At 34.6% G+C, this 12,739-nt stretch overlaps 1 protein-coding gene across 1 annotated transcript; it reads left to right on the top strand.

Moving 5' to 3' along the window:
* The first annotated feature begins 829 nt into the window (after positions 1 to 829).
* Positions 830 to 10,906, top strand: LOC121372760 (uncharacterized HIT-like protein Synpcc7942_1390). Its single transcript, XM_041499279.1, has 6 exons — positions 830 to 865; positions 1,193 to 1,298; positions 1,713 to 1,850; positions 6,549 to 6,653; positions 7,993 to 8,065; positions 10,155 to 10,906. The coding sequence occupies exons 2-6, from the start codon at positions 1,194 to 1,196 to the stop codon at positions 10,244 to 10,246; spliced, it is 513 nt and encodes a 170-aa protein (XP_041355213.1). The 5' UTR covers positions 830 to 865; position 1,193; the 3' UTR covers positions 10,247 to 10,906.
* Positions 10,907 to 12,739: the final 1,833 nt, after the last annotated feature.

A 12,739-nucleotide genomic window follows, 5' to 3' on the forward strand; every position in this document is an offset into this window, starting at 1 on the left:
ATATATTTGTATACATTGCATATTTTTATAATCGTTTATGATAACACAAACCGTTAATAAGTCAAATTATAAATGATAAAATGGTGCCGTCGCCTTTATTATCTTTAAGCAACGCTACAAACGGAACCTATTATTACGTTGTGATATTTCATAACATTATTATTATTATTATTATTATTATTATTATTATTATTATTATTATTATTATATTTTTTCATTATTTGTAATCACGAAGTGGTATAATTTATATTAAATGGGAATCATGAAACGATTGGCATCAATCAGAATATCAAATTGGCATATTAAAAATCGTACATCTGTCAAATGAAATCTTACTTATAAAATCAATAAACGTACACAACCACCCCCACCCCACCCACTCCCTGAAAAAAAAGGAAACCGGTTTTAGTTATTAAAAACAATGCATACATGATATTATGTTTGAAATACACATGTGTATCTAACAACAATAATTATGTACCTATGACTAACATGTATATAATTCAACGAATGACACAAGACATAACTATATTATTATGAGTATATTGTATACATGTACACATAATTGTGATAATATGCATGTTTTATTGCTTAGATATTCCATGCCACATATTTGTCAAATGTCAAGAGAGTATGTTATATTTCTATATGCTCGTATCATGTAACACACTGTCAAGTATTATATGGTGTATTTTGTTTAAATTGTTTTCATGTTTAGAACTACTGTGAATCACTAGCCTACCTCTTGTAAATGAATTGAAAATAATGTTAATTAAAAACACCATAAGCCAATTATAATAAGTCAATTAGTAAATAGTATTAGGTTCACGAGTAGCGCCATCTTGTGGACCTATGGTAAAATAAAGTATGTGTTAAATGCAAATGTTTATGCTTATTTCATTTCATGTAAATGTTATTTTATATCTTAACAGTTGTATTAGTTGATAATTTGTGTGTACATTTTAAAAATAAAAATGTGGAAAAAAAAACCTTAGTGTCATTTGTTTAGTAATTATTGAAGTAGAAAAGTTCCAATAATTCTAAGGGAAGTAACTGTTGTTTAACACAAGATTTCACTTCTTATTCCCCTTGTCTAATGCCATCCATCAATTTATTTGTCACAAAATAATAAATGTATCTGCATGTAGGTAAATAATAGAAAATGTTTAACACTTTTTTTTTTTTTTCATAGAATGTTGGGGTCATGTCGCATATTTTCTCATCGGACCCCAGTATGCACAGTGCTGAAATACCTTACTGCAGTTGGTCTGGCTTCAAGAGTTACAAGTATTTCTCAGGTAACAAACCTACACTTAGCACTGAAAAGAGTTAGAGCAAACCTGCCTCAAGGGAGTGATTAATTGCTCCCCTTACTTAGATTATGGGGGTTGGGGATGGACGTAGCCCAGGGGTAAAGGCTCACCTGACGTGCTGTTGGTCTAGGATCAATCCCTGTCTGTAGCACATTGGGCTATTTTTCGTTCCAGCCAGTGCGCCAGCACTGATATATCAAAGGCCGTGGTATGTTCTATCCTGTCTGGTATGATGCATGTAAAAGATCCTTTGCTTCTAATGTAAAGAATTAACAAATGTTTGACATCCAATAACAGATGATTAATAAATCAATGTGCAAACTTTTTTTCCAGATTATGGGGAGCCATTTAAAACAAATAATTTCTTTGAATGTTCGTAATATCTATATATTGTTTCAGACTTGTGGTTTGTCGACGGGTGACAACAGTGAAGTAAGCAAAGCTAAGGCAGCTCAGAAGAATTTTGGAGAACCAACAATATTTTCCAAAATAATCGACAAATCTATTCCTGCTGACATCATCTATGAAGATGACAAAGTAAAGTAGTCCATTCATTTATTTATTTTAACTTGATTTACCCCGAGTGATGCTTCTACAATGAATTTATCTTGCTGACATGTTAACCATATAGCTAATTAACTAACTATAACAAATTTAAACAAGGCCTTAAAAATTACTACCAAGTTATAAATGAGAACATGTACCATGCTGATGTTAATGTAGGGCAATTCCACGGTAACTGACACAACATTCAGACATTTTTTAATGTCTTGATTATTATTATTTGTTTAAAGTATTCAATAAAATTCTTAAGAATGTTTTTGATTGTCAAAATAAATATTTTGTGATAAAGTCATGTCAAAAGAAAATTTCATTGCATACAATCTTAGCACAACTACAATCACAAATGAAGTGTGGGTAACTGACGCAACAAAAAAAAGTAAGTTGTATTTGACATGTCTTTGAACGTGCCAAAATTCTCTGAATCTGAAGTATCAAGTTTTCAGGTATATATATAAAAGTGTGTACATAGTGCACAGGTAATTTATGATCACTAGAACAAGAGAAATAAGTTTTCTACAAATAATTTTTTATTAACTTTTTATCAATGGGTAACTGACGTAACACTAAAAGTAACTGACACAACTTTTGTGAATCAAATAAGAACATATTTTAAAAATAAAACATTTGTCTTTGGCAACTGGTTCATCTAAATTATAAGAAATACATAAATCTTAAAAGGGAATTAAAAAAACCTAACAATAGGGGCATGTTCAGGGTGGTGGGTTGGGGGTCAACCCCCCCCCCCCCCATTTCCCAACCTGCTCGAAGCAAATTATTAGTATTATTTTAATATGCGTATACATTCATTTGTCATGATGAATTTTACTTGTAGAATGCAAGAAATTGCATTTTAGGACATAGATTCTCACAATTTTCCAAACCCCCCCCCCCCCCAATAACTTGGGCAGTTGCACCCTCGATGTCAGCCAGTCTAAACCCCCACTCCCGTCAAAATTTTCTGCACACATGCCTCAATAATGAGACAACGGCTTACGTTTACATGTACATCTTGATTGGAAGTGTAATGATTTTTTCTTTGTTGTTGCAATTTCCAAGTATATATACTGCATTCACTTTCTTATGACATTACCAAATGACTGAACCGAACCAAATGTTTCATAAGAAATCGATAGGAATAAGGCAGATATTGTAAATAACCCATATTCTTTCTTTAAAATCTGGGAGGGGGGTGGGGGTGGGGGTATTTTCAGCATGTTGTCCTGTCCTGTTTGATTTCACTTTATCTTGCTCCATTTTTTACAATTCTCTGTTCTTTTCCCTCTCCAACCTCTTTCTGTCTTCGTTCAAATGTGCTTGATTCTCGTTTATTTTCTAGGTTGCTGTCTTGGGAGGTATTTTACTAAAAACATCAGCAACTTGGGATATTTTCAGGAGTAGTAACTATCGTGTTAGGTTGACCTGGGAGTACATGTTCTAAGTCCTTGTAACGATAAACAATAAGAACATGACACTTTTAGTATGCTGCAAGGTTTAATATCTAAGACTACCATTCCATGCCTGGGGTAACTCCCCGTATGTACTTCTGTATTAAATCCCTAAACTATGTTAGATGCTCTCTAACCTTACATCCCCCTTTCTTTAAGATTAAACTTAATTTTATACTTCCCGACTTAACTGTTCTTTCGTGTTCCAAATAACAGTCCTACCTGCAGTGTTCAGATAAGAAACTGGCTAACTACTGAAACTAATATCTCTATGCAGTTCAACTTAACAAAAGTACCCAAATGGAGTAATAAATGTTGTCAGCTCTTGTGAACCTTCATCTAATGGCACTTGGTGGAAACCACTATTACAGTCCAACTTAGTAAACACTGTCGCTCCTGCAAGCTGTGCCAACAGCTGGTCCGTGGAAGGAAGAGGATAGTTTTCTCGCTTGACACTCTCGTTCAACTTTGTCAGATATACACACCAGCGGATTGTGTCTTTCTTCTCTTTAGGCACCACTACTATTGGTGCGCACCAGTCTGTTGGTGTGGTCACTGGACGAATCACATCTAGCTCCTCCAGGCGGTTCAGTTCTTTTTTTACCTTCATCTGCAGTGGCAGTGGCAGTGGTACTCATCTTGGAGCAGAGACGGCATATGGTACAGCATTCTCTCACAGTCTAATCTTGTAGATTTCCTTTGTTTTACCCAGACCCGAGAAGAGCTTGGGATGCAGTCCATTCTACATGTATAGTTACAGATACAATTATAGGTACATTTAGCTAAAGTTGCAGTTGCAGTTTCAGTTGCAAATGAAGCTATAGTTAAAGTTTGCAGTTACATTTACGTTTACAGTTATAGTTACAATTGTACCTACCACCGTCTAAATCATGATTCTCTTATTTACTACAGTCGAGATTACATGTACATGTTGTAGTTGTTTACCATCGGATCCCATTTCTTCTGCAATGTGTTTAAGGATGTGTTTTTTCTTCTTTTTTTGTGGTGGTTTTCTAAATGTAGTATGCTTCCTTTGTATTTAAGATTCGAACATTATTTTGTTGACGTCAAACGTTATAGACTGATGGACACCAGAACCATTCAAAAGAAAATTAAACCGAACTAAATTACAAAATGGAATTACTGTTTTCTCTATTAATGTTAAACAGTTTCCAGAAGTTGGCCTTTTGTTTTTGTTTTACAAGTTATTAAAAGCACGTGTTTTAATAGAATACTAATTTTATTTAATGCGTTTCAGAGTTATAACTAAGTGCTGTAGTTTGCATTGCCAAAATTTAAAAAACCCAAAACAAAACAATTCTATTTGTTACATGGATATCATTTATTAAAGTATATATGATCTTTACCAAATATGTTTTCACTTACTGTAAGCTGCAGGATAAAGAAAATGTGAAATTTTCATTGACTATTCCACTTTATAAGAAACCTATGGCAAATATATTGTAAAGCAGATAGAACTGTATAATTTACTGCATAAGTTTCATTTGTTGTAATTATTATGTTCTATCTCAAAGTCTTATTTGGTTGTTTTGGAGTATTTACTAATATTTTGTCGAGTTTTATATGCCCAATTGACAGTGTTCAAGTTAAAAATACATATGATATACCTGGTGCCTTGTAATAAAAGCTTATTTAGTAATGCCAACACCTCAAACTTTCAAACTCAATTTCCCAACATTTCGAAAAAAGTGCTCTAACATTGATGTCGTTAAACAAAACAAACTAACTTTACCCTTTCAAAACGAAAGAATATTTATTTGAATTTGTCGATTTTAACACGTAAAATTAAGAAATGAAAACATTCATTGTCTACGTTAGTATATTTTATTTTTAAAATATAAACATGATCAATGTGTTACTAGTATATAAACTAGAGCCAGTATTAAACTAAACTTTGAAAGTTCTACTAACACTTTATAAAATATTAATTCTGAAATAGGAAGGTCCGATTGTCGATAATACGTTGTCAAGATCAAACCGGTTTTAACGAAAGACTCTAGTACCGTATCCTTAACCGAACTTTCTTTGTACAGGGCAAGATTTCTCATTTCATTTTTTGAGACGAACCCTACAATTTCAAATCCACAAGCGCACATGTTAACTGAAACTGACAACAGGCTGATGCTTGTGCTTTGCCGAGCAATGGCGGTACAGGCGATGAATCGAGCGTATACTTTTGACGAACTCCGTTCATAGTGAACACATGCACACAAGTTTTTTAAAAGTGCATTTGTGCTTGTATTTCATATTTGTACATGATGTTATAATATGGTAACCAGACAATGTAACTTTAAATAGGAACTGCATTTAAATTAAAGTGCCAAGAGCAATTTCCTTCTTTATTTATATATATATAATTTAATTTAATTTAACAAAAATTTATTTTGACATTTTGCATGATACAGATTTTAAAAATAGATATACATGTATTTTATACTTAAAATATTTTATGATATATACATGTATGTGTGTGTGTGTGTGTGTGTGTATATGTATGTATGTATGTGTGTATGTATGTATGTATGTGTGTATGTATGTATGTGTATGTGTGTATATATGCTTGATTGATTATGATTGTTGTGTTTAATCTATTTATTCTTCTGGACAGCATTACTTGGGGTGACAGTAAACTGTAGAAAATTATAGGTGGCCTAGGCAGTGTATGAGAGTTTTGCTGAAACGAAATATTTTAAATGAAAGCAAAATATTATTTCTTCCTGCAAATGCAAAACATTTTATAAAGATAGCAAGTAATATTTCAGGGCACAATATTTTACGAGAACTGTTCTTCTGCGTGTCGGTTACGCAACTTTAAAATCACAAGAACCGCCAATCGGTTACGTGGTGAACAATTACATTCTAAAATTAAAAGTACCATATATCAGTAATGAAAATGAAAATCAGTTTATGTTTTTGAATCACCAATGTAGCACAGAATCGTAGTTCAAGTGTTTTAGGATTAGGTAGGCCTAACTCATCAGTTACGACAATTATATTCATGTAAGTGAACAATCGGTTACCTAAGTAAAACTAACGTGAACTGACTTCCGGTTACCTAATATTTGGAAATATTGTCCCCTGTATTTCGTCTGTTGTTAGCAGTAATCACTGTTAATGATTAAATGCTTCAAAGACAAATTTTATCTGAAAAGGATACAGATGTCTTTAACAGTTAAAAGTGGCAGAATTTTATTATGTATTTCAGTGTGTTGCCTTTAACGATGTGGACCCACAAGCTCCTGTTCATTTTCTTGTGGTTCCTCGGAAGCCTATCCCAACATTAGGTGATGCTGAGTGCGAAGACCAGCAGGTAACACATGCAGTGTTAGTTATGTTGTACATGCATAATGGAGATACAATTTTTTTAAATGGGCTGTTCAAAGTAAAGTAGACCTACTCTGTTTAACACCCAATAGCCGTTGCATTTTTTTTTTTACTGGTTTGACCGTAAAGAGCAGGACTTCTAGAATTTTTATAAAATCCAATTGCCATGGGGTCAGTGATTTTAAATATTCACTAACCCTACTTTACTTTAAGTTAATACAATTTTACAAAAGAGTGAAATAGAGCTTAAAAACACTAATGTTGTGGGGTGGGGGCAGGATATTCATATTTACAAAATAGACTTAACTGCAACATTTGACAAAAAAGATACACTAGCCGTCGGGCATGGCAAAAGTAGTTATTTACTAGCCCAACACTGAATATCGCTGGCCATGGGAGTGGGGCTACCATAATCTAGAAGCCCTGGTAAACATTTATTCTTTCATTCATTCATTCATTGTTCGTTGAGTCAGGTGGTGGGGTTGCAGAAGGACATTAGAGCTGGGCGGTATACTGTATATACCATTCGGTATCAGTATTATGTCAATACCAATTTATCTTAACAAGCAAATTTCAAAATACAGAAATTTCGGTATTGAAAAATATTTACCGAAAAGCACTAATAATATATCTAACGAACGCAAAATGGGTTGGTATAAATCAGACAAGAGCCTTGTGTATGGAATTTAATTGTATTTAGATGAAATTAGCGGGTGAGCCATAACACAGGCATGCATTTAAAGCCAAGTATAACGAAAATAGCGCTTGATATCGGTATCATGTCAATACCGAATACCGTACCGATACCGAGGTAAATCACCCCAAAAATACTGATATCGATACCTCAAATTTTAATACTGTCTGTAGAGCTGTCACGTGAGGTGCTTAGTGCATTGAATCCCCTCAGTGGACCCCACCCTACCTCCAACTAGTGCATCATGATGGTATATCAAAATCCTTGTAAAACTTTATATTAGAGTTATAATGTTTGACATCTAATAGCTGATGAATAACCTTTTCATATCTGTGTTGGAATGACATCATGGACAACCTTTTTCGTGATGTCAGATTTTCTATGCATTTTTTCCATTCCAATCTTCTAAATTGTTAATAAAGGTAATCTGCTTATGATTCATAGGTCCAAGATGGGTGTGCATAAAAACAATGAACATTAGCACATTAAATCTGTACCTCCTTTACCTTACCTTGTCACAAAGCCTACTCTTGTTGATTAAGGAATATTTTATTTTTTCTACGACTCCTATTGCTTTGGTTGAGCCTATGGGTGGCTTTCATCATAATCTAAATGCTATCTTTTCTTTCAGCTCCTGGGACACTTGTTGTTAGTGGCAAGGAAAGTAGCGAAAGACAGAAAACTTGACAATGGTTACAGATTAGGTAAGAAATGAAATTGCTAATGTATTGACAATAAAATGTTTAAGGGAAAAAAAACCCCAATTATTTCTTCATCATCCTGGTTCATCTTAGAGTCATCCAGACTTATTGGAATGTTCTGGCTTGAAGGAAGCATTTTACCCACCGTATGTCTTCGCCTATAAGTCAAATTTGTTTCACCAAAAAATTATTTTATAACTTGGGGGTTGACTTACAAGAGAGTTAACAAATTTTACCCAAAAATATTAACGTTTTAGTGATGATTTTACAAGTTTTATTGTTGAATTATGCCCTGTATTTGTACTCAAATATGTTAATTTGACAAATTAATTTTTTGGGCACTAGACCAGTTTTGGTTATGAAAAAAGGTGTGCGATCTCACTCACATGCCAAGATGGCAGTCCACATAGTTCTAATAGCTAAGTGTAAACAATACTAACTGCCTGTTGCCTGAGTTTATTCTAAAATCTGGTCACTGGTATTAATCGTTATTCAAACAATCTTTTGTCGATGATTAACTTCATGAATATTAATGAGCTTTCCCTAAAAATAGCTTAGACTGGTCTCTGCAGTTCACTAAGGCAAAGGGACACATGGCATTTGGTACGAAAACCAGTGTACTTTCCAAAACAGAGTTATCGTCTTTACATATATTAAAATGTGATTAACTGATTATACTTTCAGTTTTATCGTAGTGATCTGTTGATAAATAAAGTTGTTGTTTGTGCACAAAACCATGCTGTACAGTGCCATACTATAACAGTCAAACAGCTTTCACTATCTGCTATGGGAATATTTGTTTTGATGCTATGTGGTTTAATGGGAATATTTGTTTTGATGCTATGTGGTTTAATGGGAATATTTGTTTTGATGCTATGTGGTTTAATTTGAATACTGCAATGTACAAAATGGGAAAACCGAAGTTTGTAAAATAATTTTCTTTTGTTCAAATATTGTACATATGAGCCATTTATTGTTCTCATGTGCTGAAATTAAGAAATACTTCAATATTTATAAGTTGTTTTTCATGGGTCGACTTATAAACGGGTCAATAATTTTTTTTAGGTTTTCAGGGCTTCAAATTAGGAACTCGATTTATAACCGAGATCGACTTACAGGCAAATATATTTTTGAAAAAAGTATTTCGGGTGGCAATTCAAAAATATTTCCATTGGCCCTGGGGACTAGCTGCTTAGAAAAAGTCTAATACCTATTTAAAAAATCATCAGGCTGGGGAAGGGGTTGGCATTTATTTAAACACTTTATCACATGTTTTTTGAAATTTTGTTCTTGCATCATTGTCAGTTTTTGCAAAACAAAATCTGGAAACATCACAAGGATTAAGGGCGAGACGTAGCTCAGTGGCAAAGCCCTTGCTTGATGCGCGGTCGGTTTGGGATTGATCCCTGTCAGTGGGCCCATTGGGCTATTTCTCACTCCAGCCAGTGCACCACGACTGGTACATCAAAGGCCATGGTATGTGCTATCCTGTCTATGAGATGGTGCACATAAAAGATCCCTTGCTGCTAATCGAAAAGAGTAGCCCATGAAGTGGCAACAGCGAGTTTCCTCCCTCAATATCTGTGTGGTCCTTAACCATATGTCTGATGCCATATAACTGTAAATAAAATGTGTTGAGTGCGTCATTAAATAAAACATTTCCTTCTTCTTCACAAGGATTAAAAAAACTTGCCATCCCACATTGTCATTCTCTTAGACTTACCCAACTAAAATGATCACCGACTCTTCCATAGGTATGACCCTGCACGTAATGTAATACTGTAGTCATGACAACTGCAATTTAAACTATGTACAAAAACTTTACATCCATAAATATTGTTGCTAATCGAGAAGAACCACTTTAGAAACCACCTTACACACACTTTGCATGTAACACAAAGTGCATTGTGACGTTTAGATGTTGAACTTCACAATACTTTTACATCCCACTGTACCATTTGTTGGTTTTCTGTAATACAATTTCAAGCCTTGTAAAGTTTCTTTTGGACATCAATATATTTCACTTAGAACATAAACATGACATGAAATTAATAACTTGTAAATGTGTATCCATTGTTTCCTTGCCTTACAGTGATCAACAATGGACCAGATGGGGCACAGTCAATTAACCATCTACACCTTCACGTGTTAGGTGGTCGTCAGATGGAATGGCCTCCTGGGTAATAAGTGTTCCCAGAACAGAATACGTATCCATTTGCTTGCTGAAATATGATCTGCCTTCCGAGTTAATGTCCTCGCATGCTTTTGAAAAAAACCCTGTAGATCTTCCATATTATTAACTTCAGTGATCAGAAGGGTTCCTTGGTGATAAATCTTACGTGAAATATTTTCAAGATTTCATTTGTAGCTACTATATTTGAGGCAATTTTTATTTGTATATATTTGTGGATTTAGTAACAATTTTCAAACATTTTCATAAACAATGTCTAATATAGCATCAGTTGAGCTGCTTTCAGGTATTCAGGTATTTTCTTTCAGTTACATTTTTAATATAGCCGGCTAGCCCAAACTACCCCCTCCACATCCCCACACCATAAACAAACGGCCAAACATACGCCTCTCCCCTAAACAATGGTCGCTCATTTCTGTTGCAAACTGAAATCACAACAATTGTCAAGACGCAACTGTTTTGTCTAAAACACACTACCCCGGTAATATACAAAGCTTGTTTCAAACAGATTTAATTTTTTTCAACTCCAGCAGATATTTGTATACAGTGTTATCTTTTTATTTGCTACATGAATTATATTTAAATAATATACCGGTAGCATATATATTTATACATGTATGTACACACTGTATAATAAAATAATTGTTTTAGAACGTCTAGTTGCTTGTTATATCTTGTTATATCTTACTATACTACTTGTTTCTCTGCTGTATATTTTATTGTGTGCTTTTTATTCATGTCATTTAATCCTGCTTAAGTGGCACACTCTCTGGATCTGTCAATGCTGGAAGCGTGGGGGTGGAGAGATGTCATTGATCCCCAAAATTCTGAAGATTATACATGTATTGCACTTCCCGCCATTTGAAAGGAGAATTTATACATAACTGGCCTTTTAAGTGTTGTATTTTTTTACATATTCATGGGGTGGGATTTAGATCAGTCTGTTGAGCAATGGCTTGTGGTTGCATCGCAGGATCGAACCACGTCTGCGGATCAATTCAAATGATTAGGTTTTTTCTCATTCCAACCAGTGCACCACAACTGGACAAAGGCCGTGATATGTGCTTTCCTTTTTGTGGGAAGAACCCTTGCTGTTAAAGAAAGAAAAAGAAAGACATTTTTTATTTAACAATGCACTCAACACATTTTATTAACGGTTATAATATGACATCAGACATATGGTTAAGAACCACACAGATATTGAGAGAGGAAACCCGCTGTCGCCACTTCATGGGCTACTCTTTTTTGATTAGCAGAAAGTGATCTTTTATATGCACCATCCCAGACAGGACAATACATACCACAGCCTTTGTTACACCAATTGTGGAGCACTGGCTGGAACGAGAAATAGCCCAATGGGTCCACCGATGGGGATCGATCCTGGACCGACCGCGCATCAAGCGAACGTTTTACCATTGGGTTACGTCCCGCCCCCTTGCTGTTAATGAAAAAATGTAGCGGGTTTCCTCCGATGACTACGAGTCAAATGTTTGACATCCAATAACCGATGATTAATGAAGCAATGTGCTAAAGTGATGTCGTTAAACAAAACAAACACTCATCATAGTCTGTGCCAATCTCGCCTGTCTTTAGCAACCACCTGTCTGAAGAGGCCGCAGTAGTGCACATACAGTTGGCGCAAATCTAATGCATGTACATGTAGTCACCTATCTAATGAGACTATATTACTACTCTCTTAAATTTCTTTAAAACACCCCAAACCTACCGGTATTGTCTTAAGAGGCCATTTTCTAATATCTCCAAGTATACAATGTCTATTGATGGAGAGAAATAAGTGAACAGCAAATGTTGACTGTAACCAAAACCCTCATCCACAGTCTCTAAAACTTTGAGCAATCGCCTGTAAGTTGTTGAATAAATAAACTCGTCAAACTACATGTATAACAAATTGCTATCCTGCCTCTTCATCGTTTACTAATGCAAAAACCAACACAACCGCAGTTTTAATAAACTTGTGTTTCTCATCACTCGTGGATATCGTCAACTACTGTGATATGACTACCATACGCGTAATGCGGAGAACCTACAAACATATTTTTGTCGAACAAAATTGTTTTCGAACTCCTGTCCTGCAGTAAAATTATGGAACAATCTATTGCCTGATATTAGAAATTCTTCTTCACTAAAATGGTTTAAAATACAAATGAACAAACACGACCCTGCTGTTCCATCCTATTTCTATGAAGGTGATAAAAGGCAACAGATTCTACATAGCCGACTCCGTTTGGGTACCAGTGATTTGAATGGTCATAAATTTGTACGAAATGTGACAGATACCCCCTTCTTGTATTTGTGGGCACCCAGTTGAAGATGCTGAAAATTTTGTATGTTTTTGTCCAACATACGCTGCAGCTCGCAATACCCATTTACTGAACTATTATAATCTCACGTGTCATACTTTACTATTTGGAGATTCTAATTTAATTGTCCAAGATAATATCTCTATATTTAAATCTGTTCAGAAT

The sequence above is a fragment of the Gigantopelta aegis genome, chromosome 4, assembly GCF_016097555.1.
Source record: "Gigantopelta aegis isolate Gae_Host chromosome 4, Gae_host_genome, whole genome shotgun sequence".
Taxonomy (NCBI): Eukaryota; Metazoa; Mollusca; class Gastropoda; order Neomphalida; family Peltospiridae; genus Gigantopelta; species Gigantopelta aegis.

Excerpts from the sequence above, each read along its gene's own strand:
- LOC121372760 (XM_041499279.1), top strand. The coding sequence starts at position 1,194 with ATGTTGGGGTCATGTCGCATATTTTCTCATCGGACCCCAGTATGCACA. Across the intron at positions 6,654-7,992 it reads CTGAGTGCGAAGACCAGCAG|CTCCTGGGACACTTGTTGTT; the intron begins GTAACACATGCA and ends CTTTTCTTTCAG. Across the intron at positions 8,066-10,154 it reads TGACAATGGTTACAGATTAG|TGATCAACAATGGACCAGAT; the intron begins GTAAGAAATGAA and ends CTTGCCTTACAG.